At 41.5% G+C, this 16,361-nt stretch overlaps 1 protein-coding gene across 3 annotated transcripts; it reads left to right on the top strand.

Moving 5' to 3' along the window:
- The first annotated feature begins 12,772 nt into the window (after window positions 1–12,772).
- LOC118319061 (ladderlectin) lies at window positions 12,773–15,510 on the top strand. 3 transcript variants are annotated; one of them, XM_035649142.2, is made up of 10 exons: window positions 12,773–12,901; window positions 13,008–13,117; window positions 13,291–13,344; window positions 13,947–14,000; window positions 14,138–14,173; window positions 14,265–14,309; window positions 14,410–14,501; window positions 14,639–14,764; window positions 14,875–14,971; window positions 15,084–15,510. In XM_035649142.2, exons 2-10 carry the CDS (start codon window positions 13,054–13,056, stop codon window positions 15,152–15,154), a joined length of 639 nt encoding a protein of 212 aa, XP_035505035.1. In that variant the 5' UTR covers window positions 12,773–12,901; window positions 13,008–13,053; the 3' UTR covers window positions 15,155–15,510. The 3 variants fall into 3 exon arrangements, with proteins under 3 accessions (XP_035505035.1, XP_035505036.1, XP_035505037.1); XM_035649143.2 differs by lacking the exon at window positions 13,291–13,344; XM_035649144.2 differs by lacking the exon at window positions 13,947–14,000.
- Window positions 15,511–16,361: the final 851 nt, after the last annotated feature.

The raw sequence follows: 16,361 nt of genomic DNA, 5'->3' as shown, positions 1-16,361 counted from the left end.
TGTAGGCTCGACTCTCTTCAGGAACTTTTATATTTTGTTATGTTTTTGCTGGAGGTGAAGGGCTGCATCAAAATTCTGATTAGTGTCAGAAAGTCAGGACCAAAATCCAAAAATATAACCCCTAGTGTAACGCTACTGCTGAAACACAAACTGACATTGTTTCCCTCTTTTCACCGGCTGCTAACGCCTTCACCTCCCTCCTCCAGGGCCAAAGTTTGTTTATTATTTTGCTATAAGTTTTTCAAAAATATGAGAGCGTAACTACAGGCACGTCAGTGTTGGTCAGTCAGCCATTTACTTTTAGGTTATTAGGGGGATTTCCATGAAATCTCCAACAAACTCTTGTCTGTAACAAATGATGATCCCTTAACTTTTTATAGAGTTGTCTTAATGTGTCATAATTCATTTGTCCATTAATTGGGTTTACGACCATAACAAATAATACCATTATACCTGCAAAACAAATAACTTTTCCAGTAGCCCCATGCAGCTAACAACTGTTTTATTTATTCATTCATGTATCAATTCATCACAATTATCTTTTTTATCACAACCATCTACACCTGTTTATTGGTGCATTAAGCACTTTAACCGTATATACTGTATCATACACATATTTTCACCTACTTGTATTCATATTTGATATTATCATTCATTATAATTTCAAGTCTAAATATGTTTCTATTCTTGGTTGGAGCAACTGTAACGGAAACCCAGTTTCCCCAGAGGATCAATAAAGTATTTCTCATTCTGCTTAAGTGCTTAATAACATTTGGCCAGAGTGATACATGTAACAATAAGTAATAAGTAAGTACATTTAACAATATTCATCTGAAACAACTGTCCATAGCAACACACCAAAGAGTGTGATCTTAGAAGTCCTGCCAGGGCATGTGCATGTAGTGGATACTGTATGTAACCTGCCGCAGCTGCAGATGAGCGTGAAGAGACATTATGTATCGCCTTTTCTTCCAGGAGGTCTTCCGCTGCTCCTGCCTCGCTCATAGCTATGGCAACGGTGGCACTTTGGTCCAGAAGTCATGTTTTTTCTTTTGGTTTCATCACTAACGGGGCTTTGACCCAGTGAGTTCGAGTGTGTTCAGTGCAAAAGGGGGCCGGTAGTGAGAAAACTCCTGTGAGACCTCCAGATCATGAAAGTACCCTTAAACCTAAAAAAAGAAAAAAGGAAAACATCAAGAGAAACCTTATCGTTGGTCATCCACCCACACAAGGCCGCCAGTCCTTGCGTCTGTTTATCTCTGATCGCTCTTTCTCTAACACACTGTTTGACTCAGGCCTTTTTATTTCTTTAAAAAGAAAAACCTATTTCTCTGTGTACAGTACTCCTTCAATACTGTACATGGCACATGCACTACACCCTCATCTTAATGCTTTTATTTTTAATCATCTTCCCTGGAGATTTGTTGAATGCAATTTCATTCCAGCCAGCCTGTGAGTACGAAGCACGGGAATTCAATTAGATTGCAGAAAATTAGAAAATTGGATTAGAACAGGATCCCGGATATCTTTGTCTTACTCAGTTGTCCACCATGACACCTCTCCTCCCCTGTCGTCCATCTCAAACTGTGATTTCGACAGGAAAATGTTCCCTCTCAGCACAGCCGGCGATGGGGTGCAGCCAGGGGGACACGAATGGGCGCTGTGAGGCATGCTGAGTAATATGGGAAATATTTTTTTAATGAACAGACTCATGCTCAAACCTCCTGGAACTTAGCCTTTCATTCTGCTGCCAACTGTGCTCCCATCTGCATCTCCACTTCCCCCTAATCTCCACCAGACATCTCTCGAACATCCATCAATTTCTATTAACCATAAATTCCATATTGTATATATATATACATATATATATATATATAATATATATATCACATTTGTACTGATACAGCCAGTAGCTGTTAAACTCTGTGAAACTTTTTCCACCAACGGTTTCTTGGTTAATTCACACATTTTGAAAACAAGGTGAATTCCACTCCTGTGTGTTTGTGTAAAATGTTATGTCTTCTCTATCCTCTGTCCAACAACACGTCTATTCAGAGTCCGAACCGGCCAATCAGTGCCAGTATTGCCAGAAACATCTTTGCCTATGAGATGGGCCAACAGTAAGAGAAATGCCATTATTGTCCTTTAACTGAACTGCCGTCTTGCTGTGAATACTTTTGCATTTAACTTTATATTTTATTTACTAAAAGGCTCCAAGTTGTCAAACTGCAACACATTTCGTCCCCTTCAGCTGACTCTGACGTCTGACCTCCCGATGCAGCGGAACATTGAACAACGAAAATGGAATAAAAATATATCTTTTTATAGGACAGTGCTTTGCCTCTTCGTGAACAGGGATATTCTGAACAGCACTAGACAATACAAAAGGGCATCAACAAACTTCAGCAAGCCATCGAGCGCAAAGTTTCAGGTGTCACAAAGTTTCAGGTGTCACCAAGTTCCCCTGTCTGTTTCAGAAACTGAAATAAAAATACATATCTCGTTGTTCGCGACTGCTGTTCTGTTACTTGGACTTCAATTCATACAGTAATTGTGGCATGTGCAAAGGTTTGTCTCTGTAGGAAGACTGAATTATAACTGTTTTGTGATTCAGTAGCACCTATGGGGATATACCTTTAACTCTCTAACTGTTTTTTAGTGACATAGTGTCTCAACAACTGTTGAGAGGATTAATGAGAACAACAATGAGGTGCCAGCAGACAAAGTTAGAAATACCTTTTTTCTCAAATGGTAATTTAATAAAAGAAAAAACAGGAACTGAGGTAGTCATGGACGGACAATGAAAATGAAGGTAATTAAATTCAAGATTGTCAAATTAAATGGTCAAAAAATGAGATTTCATTTAAAGAAGTCTTAGTTGTGGCCTGCACATAGCTGCCTTTGCCTTCAAGAAATTGTCGGCAAGGTTGAACAGAGGGCACGTGGGTGCAGGGATGTAATCTGGACCAGGAAAAAGTACAAAGAGAAAGACCCTGCTGTAATCTTTCCTCGGAGGAGAATGTGAGTTATGAGTCCGAAAGTCCTGTGTAAACCCCTGAAAAAAAGCTAAATTATACCTCTGAGATAAAGTGTCTTAGACTGATTCGACAAAATTGAGCTCTGCTGACTGAAGCGCCTCGACTCCGGCCGCAGGAAGTCACACCTGTCCAACACAACCTCTGCAGAAGAAGAAAGAAAGATTCAACTTCATGGTCATTTTGGAGGACGTGGTTTGTGGTGACGTCGAACTCTATTGCATAACACACATTATGCACATTATTATTTATTCATTCAGCCCACCCTGGCTATTGCTATTTAATGGGGTGGACACTATAAGAGAGACACCCATTAGTAGGCCAAAGCAAATTCAACAGCATCATGGTGTCAGGTCGCATCCGTCTGCTTGGATTTGAGAGGCATACGGCGCCATCAGGTGGAGGCAAGTGTTGCTCTATAGTGAGCAGTCAATCATCCTCCCGTGTCAGTTGCGTGTAAGTGTAGGATCACATGACTGTAACACGCATCTATGAAATACACCACAGTACACTGTGCGATGGTGACAGGTAACAGAGAAGCGCAGTGATCACGGCACCAGCTCCTTCACATGTCAGTTCCTGTGTGAGAATTAATTAGAGCTCGAAATCCAAACTCCGCATTTGTATAAAACAGTAGATAGGGAGTGACTTTAGGATATTATTTTTCCCTTTTTTAGTCATACTTCGGCAGAAAGAACTCTCGGCTCAGTCTGTCACAATATCCGGGCCACTCCAGTAATACTCTCACAACAACAATCTTCGTGGTTATTGGTCGAGCCAGTTTCCCTTAAAGCAGTGCTTTACATTGCGCCATGCAAACTGCGAGTGAAAGATGAATAATAAAGTCAAGGAAAAATTCGACATTTCAGGGAAACACACCTTTTGTTTTCTTTCGAGCAGTTAGATAATAAAAGATCAATTTTAATTTTACCCATGTCCGTTCAGTAGGCCAACAGGTGCAACACGTAGCTAAGCCTGGCTTCGGTCTGGACTCTCATCGGTGTAGGAAGAGAAATGAGGGCAACGTGGTGCAGTATAATAAGCAGTTGCGTGACATTCGGTACAAGAGGTATTTTACTTCACCCACTGGTTATGTGCAGCTTGTCAAAGGTCCTGTCAGTGATGTTGAATTTGAAGGCTGTGCACAGCCATGGTGCACCCACACAGGTATAAATTACTGTGCCTCATGAAAGCTTTTTCTTAGGACTGCGAGGGTTTGTACAGATTTTGATTGATTGACATGTTCCTTACTCTCCGGTTTCCTTTGTTACACTTGCCAGTGCCGGAAAAAAAGTCATAGCTTTACTGCTGGACTTCAACACTACAATAACCAATCAACACAACCCAAGTGCACCATCATTAGAGATCTCCAGGGGTCTCCTTGTCTCCTTTACGGAGACCCAAAAGGGCTAGAGTCATGGCAGTTCCAATGAGTTCATTCTCGTGGATCACTGTGGATCTGCTGTAAGCTGCGTTCATGTGCTGTTTTGAAATCATCAGATGAGATCGATTTATATTTTGACACAAGCCATGTGTTGCTCTTGCTTTTTAGGTCTGAGTGATTCAACCCAGAACATGCTGGGGAGATTATATATTTCTATCTGGCCTGGTATGGCCTGCACGAGCCCCCCACCAGAAGCTAGAAAATGTTAATAAGGAGAGGGAAATCTGGGCTACGTTGCCTGACCTTCTGCCACCGCGATCCAACACCGGATAAGCAGCAGAAAAATAGATGGATTGGTGGAGGATTCAATCACATTTTAAGGTGAAACCAGCTATCCTCGGTTTTGCATGGATCAGGCAGGTCTCTTTCATATGATGTCTCATTTAGCTTTTGGAAAATTAGCCAATGCAGGTCAGGTTCAGGGTTCATGGATGAGTTTCAGACTTTTGGACCCGTGCAGACCTTGAGCGCGGATGTAATGATGGTTAGATCCAAAGACACAGAATGTTTCTGCAACAACACTGGAGCTGTTTGTTGAGCTGCATCTCTCCTCCTGGTAGTTTCCTCTTGCTTCCAGTCTGAGAGTCTCTGGGGGAAAGGCATGCATTTGCATGTGTTGACGGTGTTTGGACTGGTTCACAAAGTTCAAGATGTTTCAGAGCCAACAGATTGGAAACATCACTGTGCATCTCCTGCCAAAGTCTGCCGAACCTATGGATTATGGATCGAGTTCAGCAAAGGTCAGGTCTGCTGCTAGGAGGAGTCCTTTCAGCTGCCTGTTAAAGTGGAGGCAGATCAGGGAGAATGGACACAGTGGTAACTCCGACTGCACTTAGCAGTCAACTCTGGTTGACCTGAGATATCCTGTCCATAAATGGTTGAAGGGAGTTGAAGACAGAGATGGTAGGAGTGGAGGTAAAGAAATTTAGCCGGCGGACTATTTTGATATTGTCTTGCAAACTGTCTGTCTGTCTGTCTGTCTGTCTGTCTGTCTGTAGATGGGACGGCAAAGACAACGCACTTGTTATTTTATGGGCGTAGAAATAAAGTGTGTTGTTACAAAGTGAGATATGTATTGCACAAAATTTTAAGGTGCTTTCTTTAAGTTAAAATAATGTATATTTATATAAGCTTAATTCAAGTCTTAAACATATGTAGTCACATGCGCTCTTAAATTCTTTTTTCTTGGATCAAGTTCATCTAGGTAATTATTTTCTAATTACCCAGATGAATATGTACTTAGTTTGTAGCCCAACTATGCATACCATATTCAGGTATAGATGAATATGTATATAACGCTAACACGTTTGTGGGTGGATATTATTTACTTTATATTTAGTAACAATGAGTGGAGGGGACAAAAATAGGATTTTGAAAGGAGATTACCAGGGCACACCCTTGCATCTAATACCTTGCAGCGTTTCAGTGCGACAGCGCGCAGGCTAGATCTGTGGAAGCGCTCATCTCTCTAAAAACCAAATGAGCAGTGCGCGCTCTAATGTGGCGGTGGGTTACACTGGCTGACTCAGCTGTAATGACACATTAATGAAGATGTTAGGTAATTGGGGTTGCCGAGGGGGCAGGGAGAGACAGTGGAGGAAGGAAGAGGCAATGGGAGGGGAAGCACCAGCTGCCTTTCCAGATGATCCACGCGGGGGGGGACACAGCCGTCCTCTTCACCTGACACTCCTCCCTCCCGCTCTGCGTCTCCTCCCCGTCCTTCTCCTCTCCACGCCACCTTCAGAAACCGCTTCAGCGAAAACGACTTTAATGAAGATATATCACCAGAACTATAGCTTAATCCATTGTTGGCACACAGATCAAGTCCCCGCTATACACACACCTCCTCCTTCCAACGCCTCCTCCCCCTCCATCACGCTGGACGGCTCCCCACTCTGTGGGTAATGTTTATGACACACTTGAACAGGGAGCTGGCGGAGGCTGTTCTGAGTGTGAGGGCAGTGAAAATTCAAGAACCATAGTAGCGAATGGCAGCAACGTCCACCGGCATATAGACTCACACACCGGCGACTCTAAGCTTGTGTGTAGAAAAGATGAATCACAGATGGAGAATAAAACGGAGGAGTCCAACGTCGTGTTGTAAACGAAAAGGGGAATTTTAAAGGCCGGACACAATGTTCATAATGCGGAATACTTAAATAAAAGTGCTCTCTGAGGTTGTAATGACAATGTAAAATAATGGACACTATGGACACATCAATGCGTCATAGATCTCAAAGCTTTTGCGTCTGAAATATTTATTTAGTATTTCTTTAAGTCATGTTGATGACGTGATATCTGCCCAGGTCTCTTAAGGATGCTTCAGTGACACACCTCTCTAAGTGGTTAGTGTCCATTAGTTTATTATGCTAACGAGGCACATATTGTTACAATATAATGAATAGGAAGTGGCAGGAGGCCGATTCATTTCCACATCATAACCTCATTAACTGCAACATCAGAAAAGCTGGATCCCTTGACAGTCGAGCGTCTGAATTGATTGTTAATATAACTGCTCGGTGCTTTGTTTGTATTGATCATCAACACATCAAGGTTTGACTTGAAAAAAAGTGCAGGGGATGTAGCCAATACTGTGAATGTTTTTTTTTTTGCTTAAACAGGCAGCACAGCTAAAATACTATTCCCGCCCTTCAAAATGAAATGCTGAGAGAAAATATCTCATTAGAAGGCAATTCAGCACTTTTTTTTTTACTGGATTAAAGCTATCAAAACCCAATTCAGTTGTTAGTCTGAGGCTGCCGGTAAAACACTACTTGTAGATGTAACAAACTCCAAATGAATCACTACAATAATAGCTTTATTTTTAATAGAATAATAACCCAATACAGTGTGTCAATGATAGGAGCTGTTCATGCTTGCCTCTTCTCGGTGAGAGCATCAGTGTCTATGGAGGAGAACACGAACGTCCGTCTTGTGTAGGCTACTGAAGTTTTATGGTTTCCCTATGAATCATTGATCGTATAGTTTACCGTGTTATTGCATTGAACCGTGTGTTTTCAGGGCACAGCCGTACGCCGAGTCACGCGCTTCATACAAAAAGAAGTCAGCTCATGTCTCAGTTGAGGTTGTGAACCACAGTTTAAGAAAACCACGCATTAGAGGGATTAAACGGATGTGGACGTGTTTACATATCTTGACTTTAAGTAAGCAAGGTTATACAGTAGGGATCAGCATGCAGGAGCACTACCGTCTCCTAAAGCCCTTTGCTTGTAAACCTTGCGCAGCCTGTTTGATATGCCAACAAACACGCACTGCTAACGCGCGTCTTATTTTCTGCTGCCGACCTGAACCAAAGCGGGTGCCAAGCTATGCATTCCAACTCTAGGTCTATTTTCTATCATCTCATTGGACCGCCTTTTGGAAGAAAACCACCACCGTGACACATGGGCTACGGAATATGACACCCGGACCTTTTTGTTAAATTTCTGGAAAAGATTTGGCATAACGCAAGTACACAACTCAAAAAAATGTAAAAACTTACATCTAGTCATTTCTAGACATCTTCTTGCAGAGGACTGGAGTTAGAAATTATACCTTCCAGTGGATAGTGAATAAGCAAGAGTACTCTGGAATGGAGTTCCCACATATACTGTAAACACGCTGAGCTCCAGCTGGTCATTGCACAGTCAAACAGGGATGACTTACTGTCATCGTGGCACCAGACAGGTATAAAGGCATGTAATCATCCTCCCAACTCTCTTGGCATTTTTAAAACATTTACTCAAGACGGAAAATGGACTCGCAGCACATCCTTGATGGTAACTGCCTGGGGGAGGAGATGCAGAGGAGAAGAGGCTTCAGACGTTCAAACACTGACGCACCAGGAGCTGCCTGGTATGATGCTGACCTGACTTGCTCAAGGGTACTCTGAGGGCAGCGGAGGGGGAGGAACCACTGTTACTCATCTGTCCTCCCACACATCTTTTTTTCCAGCCAGTCTGTGAATACAAGCCAATGACCAAAAAAGGTTTTGCAACCTTTAAGGCCACTGTTTCTCCCTCTTCTGAACGTGTAGGCAGCTATACCGTCCTCACAGTATAGCTGCTCACCACAAAGACCTGTGTGAATTAAGTAAGTCTGACAAATGTTTCTAACACATTGAATTGCAAACATGAATAAGAACATATTAGTTTTTTTGTGGGCTGTGGAGTAGATTGAAAAAGATGGTACCTCGTACTAGCTGCCATCCCCAGATGTCTTTAATGGCTGTTGCCCAGGTGTTTGGTCTGACATGGGCATCGTCGTGGAGTTAAGGTATGAAGTTATGTTATGGCTCCCATCTGGAGAGAGACTCACAAATTTTTTTTATTCTCTATTCTCTTTTGGGATCATTATTGAGCTGCAACGATAAGATGTGCATTGATTTAGCTGAACAAACGGAGGGCCCAAGGTCAAAACTAGAATTACATTTAAAGGTTGTCAGACCTTTCACTATTTTTATGGCAAAATCTTTATTGATATGAGTGCTTTGTAATCTCCACTGTCATTTCAATCTGGCTCGTTGTCACAGGAGAAAGGACCGGCGCGGTCAAGGTGACCCTGAAGTGAGTCTGACTCTATGCTGGCTTTTACGACACTGTCATTTAGAGCATATCTGTCCTCACACGGTTGTTTGCTCAATCTGCGCTCACAGACTCGACTGCCTGACCTCTTGGCACGTGCCGTCCCGGAGACCCGGGATCTCTCCCCAAAGTGTTGCAGCTGCTGTAAATGAAAATGCTGCGACACGTGTACAGACAAAGACTGACACGCAAACACCTTCCACACGGTGTTCACAACCACCGTGTGAGAACAGATGAGCCCTTATTTCTCTGACAGATAACTTAGAAATGTTGGACTTTGATTAAGATAAAGATAAAAGTCTTTCTACTTTTCCGACAGTAAAACCTGTTTATTTCAAATTTGAACATTTTAAAAGGATTTTTTTCCCCGCTTAGGCTTCACAATAAAATCTCTGACTGAAATAATTCATTTATTTTAGAGCCCAATTGGTTATTCCAATTTCAATAATTATTGAACTGAATATTTATTTAATTACCTAATAGCTGCTCTTGAAATATCACATGTTATAAATATGTTCTATTCCTCTCGAATGGAAACTTGTTTGTTTTTTACTCTATATTCAAAGTGGGCTCTTTGCCGCATCCCGCAATGTAACCCTAGAAGTGTGATAAATACAGGCCCTGAACAAAGTTCATCTTGACACGCATACACACGGGCATACCGTAGTCTCATATAATATTAGCTCAGAGCGCGCTACAATTTCTGAGGAACTAAAACAAGGAAAATTCTCCGACCGACTACTGCAAACCCACACATAAGCTGCCACACAGAACCTCCGGCTCATGGTTTTTCTGCCAACAGAAAAGAAAATGTATTCATATCCCCACAGAAAAAAAAAGAGACCCTGCAGTAAAGTAAACAGGAACAAATCATACATCCACCGGTGGCTCAATCCCGATCTGCAGTTCATTTCACATTTCTAAATACTGTTACAACTCTTGCCGGTCGAGCTCTCCCTGGCAGACCCGTAAATTAGCGAGCGGCGGCGGCGGCTGGCTGAGCCACAAGCCTGTCCTCCTCTTCCCTGACACCAGGTTTAACTGTGGTGACACAAACATGCACTGGGGTTTTATTCCTAAAATCTGTTCTTTATAACAGAACAATACTAAGAACCTGCCGACGTCAGAAGTGGGAGACAACAGAAGAAAGCACCAAGGAGACCAGTGACATTGTCATGGTGGCTACACTTTCATATCTTTTATCTCAGTCCCTCGTTCAAACTCAGTGGCCGTTGAGTTATTTCGGATTGGTCCTTGAATAGAGACGGATGGAATTCGAGGAAGGGATGACAAAGAGTCGCAGAAGTTATCTCTCGCGGTGCCAGAAACCTGCCTCCTTATTTCTCCCTCGCCTCGAATCGCCTCGCTGTTTTTTTCAGTGTCACATTTTGCCTCGAAAAATATGTGGCATGTTGGTACACAAACGCTCGTGGCTATTAAGAGAACTAACGTCCCAAAGTCCAACGCACGTTATGAAGTCGCGCTGGAAAAGGTGCAGCGTCAGTGTATGATACAGAAGAAGAAATTAGCGCATCGCCCCGGGCGTCATGTCTCCATCACTGCCGATCGGCGCCCGAGCCGATAGATCCTGCGTCTTCTGAAGGGTCATTTGAAGTGAATGCCCATTGTGCTCAGTTTGCAGACAAAAGCCAGATGTTACCGGGGTTTTTTGACCAGCGGAAAATGGGCTCGGGTTTTATTAATAAAACAGCTACATTTTTCGCACATGTCTGACACTATGGCTGTTTAACAGGGTTGTGACATTTCCGCCATCAATTTTTCATGTAGCCTTGCCAAAGCTTGACTGTTTGTATTTAACTTCAATGATTAATGCTGTATAGCCTTGCACACTGTTAAGAGGCCCTGACAAAGGGGAAACCGTCCTACCAGCGACAGGACTGTTTTGCATTTCCTTTCATTCTCTTCTTCATTCTCTCTATAATTATCTCAGAAAAATTCCATTAACACAGCAACAGTGTGCCTCATTAAAAGGGGCCTGTATGTTGCCATGGCAAGGCCCGATAACACATTTGTTGTTGCGGTGTTGCAATGTTAATGTTTCCGACAAGAGCGTCAAAGGTCTGTTTAGCGCCGACAACCCCATTAGCTGTCCTGCTGACTGGGTGGCAGTACAGTCGGAGGAGAGATGCATGTGGGAGGAGAGGAGAGGTTCAGATGTGGACGAGCAGAGCAGTCACAGAGTGTCCATCATCTCTCGCCTGGTGAAGCTGTTGGTGTTTTCTCTGTGATCATCCCAGCTTCTTTTCACCGATCAGATGAGTGTGCCAGCTCAGAGTGAAGTCAGAGTAGTGTGGCATGTCTGCGGGGGACCTTACTTTGAATGACAAAGCAGGGGAACACATCGGCTACTGATTAGTTGGAAAATGGTGAATCAGTCGTCATGGCGCTTCGACCGCTTGTCAGCAATGAGGCGCTCGGAGCTGGCTGAGTCCCACATGGCTCCAACCGTTGCCTCGTACACGCGCCAACAATGGCAAAGAGTGAAGCCAGTAACTCCCACACAAGCTTAAATCGTTGCAAGATGTCAACTAGTCATTGGACAATCACCTGTGTAACGTGTTCTTTTTATAGAGCACCTTCCAAGATGTGGCTTTGCATGGCAAATTAATGAAGTGAAAGAAAATAACTTTCACACTTTGGATCACTGAAGCGTCACTTGCCACATCAAATTTTAGTCAAGCTAAAAATGTCCAACTTGTCCTTGGTTATTCACTGAGGTTCAACATCTAATTCATGTTATTTGTATCTACACAAAAAAATCACATGAAAATGTTGTTTTTTTTATGTCCTCGCAGTGTAATGGAAATTGATTAAAAGAAATCAGCTCCTTTTACTGGATCAACAAAAAACATATATAAAAAGACATATATAGTATACATAATATAATATATACAGCAATTTATATATAATCAGTATCAGAGTGACAGAGTTTATTGGACAAAAATAACATTTTCTTATATCTCAGTTCACAATTGTATATTAGGTTCAACAGTCTCCTGCCCTTGTTCATTCACACGTGTTCTGTTGTTGTTTTACTTTACTCATTTTATCGGGTTGTTCATATTTTAGGGCACTTGCACATTTATGGAAACCGTTTAATCACATTAGCCCTGTTAAATTATTAACTATATTACAACCATAAAAGATTTTCTTGCGGAGTGTTTACTGTTTCTGTTCTGCTGTGTAAAGTTTAATTGTGGGAGTTGTTCGTACAATAAGGACATGTGTTATCTACTGTATGAACAGTAAACACTTTGAAGAGGGATAGTACACAGGAATCCTTGGGGTTTTTAAAGCTGATGATCTTTTCATATTTCAACCCGTTCAGACCTGAAGATTTTGTTTGAATGTGTTAAGTTTTTAAAATGAGTTTATGGTGTTATTTGTAATCATCTGATCTTGTCCTGAAATGTTTGAAACCTGGTTCAACCACATTTAACATTTTGTAACAGTGTTATAAAAAGTCCTGTAAATATAAAGATTATTATTAAAATCTATTCATGTCTGATTCCATTACTAAACTTGTTTCAGCGAGAGCCGTCAGATCCGCCTCTCTGGTTCAAAGCATCATTGATATGAGTGTTTTATCACTTTATCATACCAGTCTAGACCATATCAGTGAACCTTTTGTTTATTGGTCTCACATTTGGGAGATGGAACACAAACAAACTCGCACTTAGATCAAAGTGCATCATTCACGTGCTGCTCTGTGCTCGACCTGTGGTTCAGGTGTGTATATAAAGAGCAGAGCAGCCTCCTCATCATCACTGCAGCATCAGCTGAAACCTGAACAGAATCACCGCACATCTACCAGACAGGTAAGACTCCTGCTCGCTCTTGGTCTCATTCCAAAGAAGCAAATTTGACTTTCTGCTCTTTTAACTGTTTAAATGTATGTTCTATTTATTTTCTGACAACAAGCAGACACAGAGTCTCTTCATCATTCTTCATCCTGCTCAACATCTTCATCATGAAGGCCGTCCTGCTCCTCACCGTTTTGCTCAGCGGAGTTCTTGCCATCACAGCAGCAGCAGGTCAGACTAACTTTCACATCTTTTTTTTCAAACACGTATGGATTTCCATGTCAGTAATTATTTTTCTACCATGTGAATCCCTAAGAGCCTCCAGACTTGTATTTGTAAACGTTATGGACTAAATAAAGTGAATCACAGATAGATGACATTGCTTCCTTTTGTTCTCTGCTCAGTTGAAGCTGTTGAACCAGCACAAGCACCACTGGAGCTACAGGAGGAAAACCAGGGTATGCCGCTCTAACACAGAAAACAGCCCTAACACTTACACTGAATGTTGTTTGACTGATTCTGAAACATGACGTTTTGAACAGACTGCAACACATCAGATAGTAACACAGATCCTGTTTAACTTTTCACATTTTCACTTTTTTAGGTCTTCAGTAACAGTTGTGCAGCTCCATGTGTCTTTCATTTTTTTATAGTGCAAATTTTATCTTATAGAATATGAGGTTTCTGATGTATACTCTGCTCTGATTGGCTGATGACTGCCTATGTGGTCATTTCTTTGTTCAGATACTGATTACTAATCATCATAGTATAAATGAGATAATATATACCTTTATTCGTCCCACAATGGGGAAATTTGGAATTTGGCATTATATTAACAAAATGTGATCCCATCCAAACCTTTTATTTTGAAGGTTGTGGATCCATATTTGAATTTTCATGATCACAACCACTGTAACCTCCCATCGGGAGTTACAGGAATAAAACACAAATCAAAACCTATGGAATATGTCATGAAGTAAATACTGTAGGTCATAAAGCCAATAGAGGAAATCAGAGACCATTGACATGATACGGCCACTTCCTTTTGTTCTCTGCTCAGTTGAAGCTGTTGAACCAGCACAAGCACCACTGGAGCTACAGGAGGAAAACCAGGGTAAGCCGCTCTCACACAGAAAACAGCCCTAACACTTACACTGAATGTTGTTTGACTGATAATGAAACATGACGTTTTGGAACCAACTGCAACACATCAGATAGTAACACAGCTCCTGATTTCTGTTTGTGTCTCAGTGGCAGAAATTGAAGTTGGAGTGGCTGCTCCTGAAGGTAAAACGCTGGATGAATGATTCATTTCATCATGTGTCATATTAGTGGAAGATTGTGATCATAATGTGACCTTTATTTTTCCTTCTTTTAGTGGAAGCTCCTGAGAAGTCTGGAGAGATGGCTCTATCAGTTAAAGGTGCATTGACTTTGAATGAAACATTGAACACCGATTCTGCCAATGTAGTCTATTGAATTCAAATCATTCTCTTTTGTTTTCTTTTCCATCTCCTCTGCAGGTCGTTTCTTTGCTTGTCCCACTGGTTGGGTCAGATACAAGAATAGTTGCTATCTGTACGTGAGCACTGGCAAAAGCTGGAGCAGCGCTGCGGTAATTTCAATTCTTTACTCAGAGATACACTTTCAGTTAGAAGATGGTTTTTTTTCAAAATGACAAACTGACTTACTCTAGCATGAAAATGACCAATCTATTACCCTAACATTTCCGTATGTGTGTGTCACTTTCAGGCTCACTGCGACAGTCTGGGAGCCACCTTGGCTTCCGTCAAGAATGTGTTTGACTACAGTTTCCTGCAGGATCTGACCAGGAGGGCAGGAAGCACTGTCGCCTGGATGGGAGGCTTCTACTTCCAGGTTATTAGACCATCACACCTCTATTCATCAAACTGCCTGTAACATGTAATTCAACATCCTAGTCAGGCTAATGTCTGATAACACTTAAACTTCATGTGACGTGTTTCCAGGGCTGGAGGTGGGTGGACCAGAGCCTCTTCAACTACAACTACTGGAATTCACAGAATTCTGTCAGCAGCTACCCGTGCATATACCTTAATGCCAGAGGTAAGACTGTATTTCCATCAGACACAATAACTCTTAACTTGTTTTCAGCTATCTCCATATGTGCCTAGTCATCAGATTAATAATAATAAATAATACATATTTTCTGTTTCAGCTGGTTGGTCTAATCATAACTGCGGTAACAGATGGCCGTCCATCTGCATGACGAAATCTGATACCTGCTAAACGTGACAGCAGGACACAGCTGTGTTCACTGAGAATCTTCATCTTGAGAATGTGATGGAGCACATTATGAGTGTTAGAATACAAAACCTCTCTTTCTTTCATTGAAACAATCTGACTCTCCTATCAGGGGAGTTTGCTGTATTAGTGTTGTGTGCTTCAGAAGTGACAGATTTGTTGATAGCTTCCTGCTGTATATGATGCTTCTTTCTTGATGTTTTGAAGTCAGATGCTACAATTTGTAAAGTGGTCGAAGACTCTGTGTTGTTATTCTTCTGTTTTTTACTTGGCAATATGTTTTCAGATGTAAATTTGTTTCAGAAATAAAAAATTCATTGAATAAATGAATTAGAAAAATATGTTCAACGTACAGTGTTTTTCTTATGGTTTTCAGTAGCATTAATATGTGTCATACCTGTATCTCGTATATACCCACCTAAAGTATCTGCAAGCATTTTGTAGGGAACCCAAATCTACATTCATTTAGATTGTTAAAATAGAGAGAATGAAGTTTGTACACTGCATGATGATATATCAAGATCTAAGCCATCCCCTTGAATGTTGTTACTCCTGCTTGGAAACCACATCTTGGAATCTTTCACCTCAGAAATCTAGATCACGATTCTCTGTACATTTGACTGCCATGTGTGCATGACACTCTGCAATACAGTTTAAAATAGTTCTTCAGCTTCAGATGTCAAAGGTTAAATTATCCAAAATATGGTCACTGTATTGTGTTATTCCCTGAATCAGATTTAAAGTTTTTTAATGTGTGGGGTTTCCTCTTTTAATGTTCAGAGATAAGAGTCACTGGGTCTTAATGCAGTGAAACACAATGGTCCCAAACTTATACCTGGCACAAAGTAGTGTCAAGTGCGTTGTAAGTACATTTGCTAGTTTAAGACCAATGCAGTTTTTATCCTTCTATCCAGTATCCCATGTTGCTTGAATAGCAGATTAACTTTAGCTGGTCTGAAGTCAATATTGTCTGAATCCAATCGCGCAGTATTACATGATCAAGATTGTAATGTGGGCCTAAAACGTGAGGTACACGGAATGTTTACACTATGCCCCCTCCTACTGCCATAGATCAGAGATGGGTAACCTCTTTCCTATCACGGGCTATTTCCATTAAACACATACAGTATATCATACTACCCTTTCTGGCTAGAACTGCTGTAGCAGTTTTGTCTGATGTCAGATGGTAGTG

The sequence above is a fragment of the Scophthalmus maximus genome, chromosome 9 (genome assembly GCF_022379125.1).
Source record: "Scophthalmus maximus strain ysfricsl-2021 chromosome 9, ASM2237912v1, whole genome shotgun sequence".
NCBI classification, from domain to species: Eukaryota; Metazoa; Chordata; class Actinopteri; order Pleuronectiformes; family Scophthalmidae; genus Scophthalmus; species Scophthalmus maximus.
The sequence above is the reverse complement of the archived record's forward strand: the minus strand, read 5'-3'. Positions and strand labels throughout refer to the sequence as shown.

Excerpts from the sequence above, each read along its gene's own strand:
- LOC118319061 (XM_035649142.2), top strand. The coding sequence starts at position 13,054 with ATGAAGGCCGTCCTGCTCCTCACCGTTTTGCTCAGCGGAGTTCTTGCC. Across the intron at positions 14,001-14,137 it reads GCTACAGGAGGAAAACCAGG|TGGCAGAAATTGAAGTTGGA; the intron begins GTAAGCCGCTCT and ends TTTGTGTCTCAG. Across the intron at positions 14,310-14,409 it reads GATGGCTCTATCAGTTAAAG|GTCGTTTCTTTGCTTGTCCC; the intron begins GTGCATTGACTT and ends TCTCCTCTGCAG.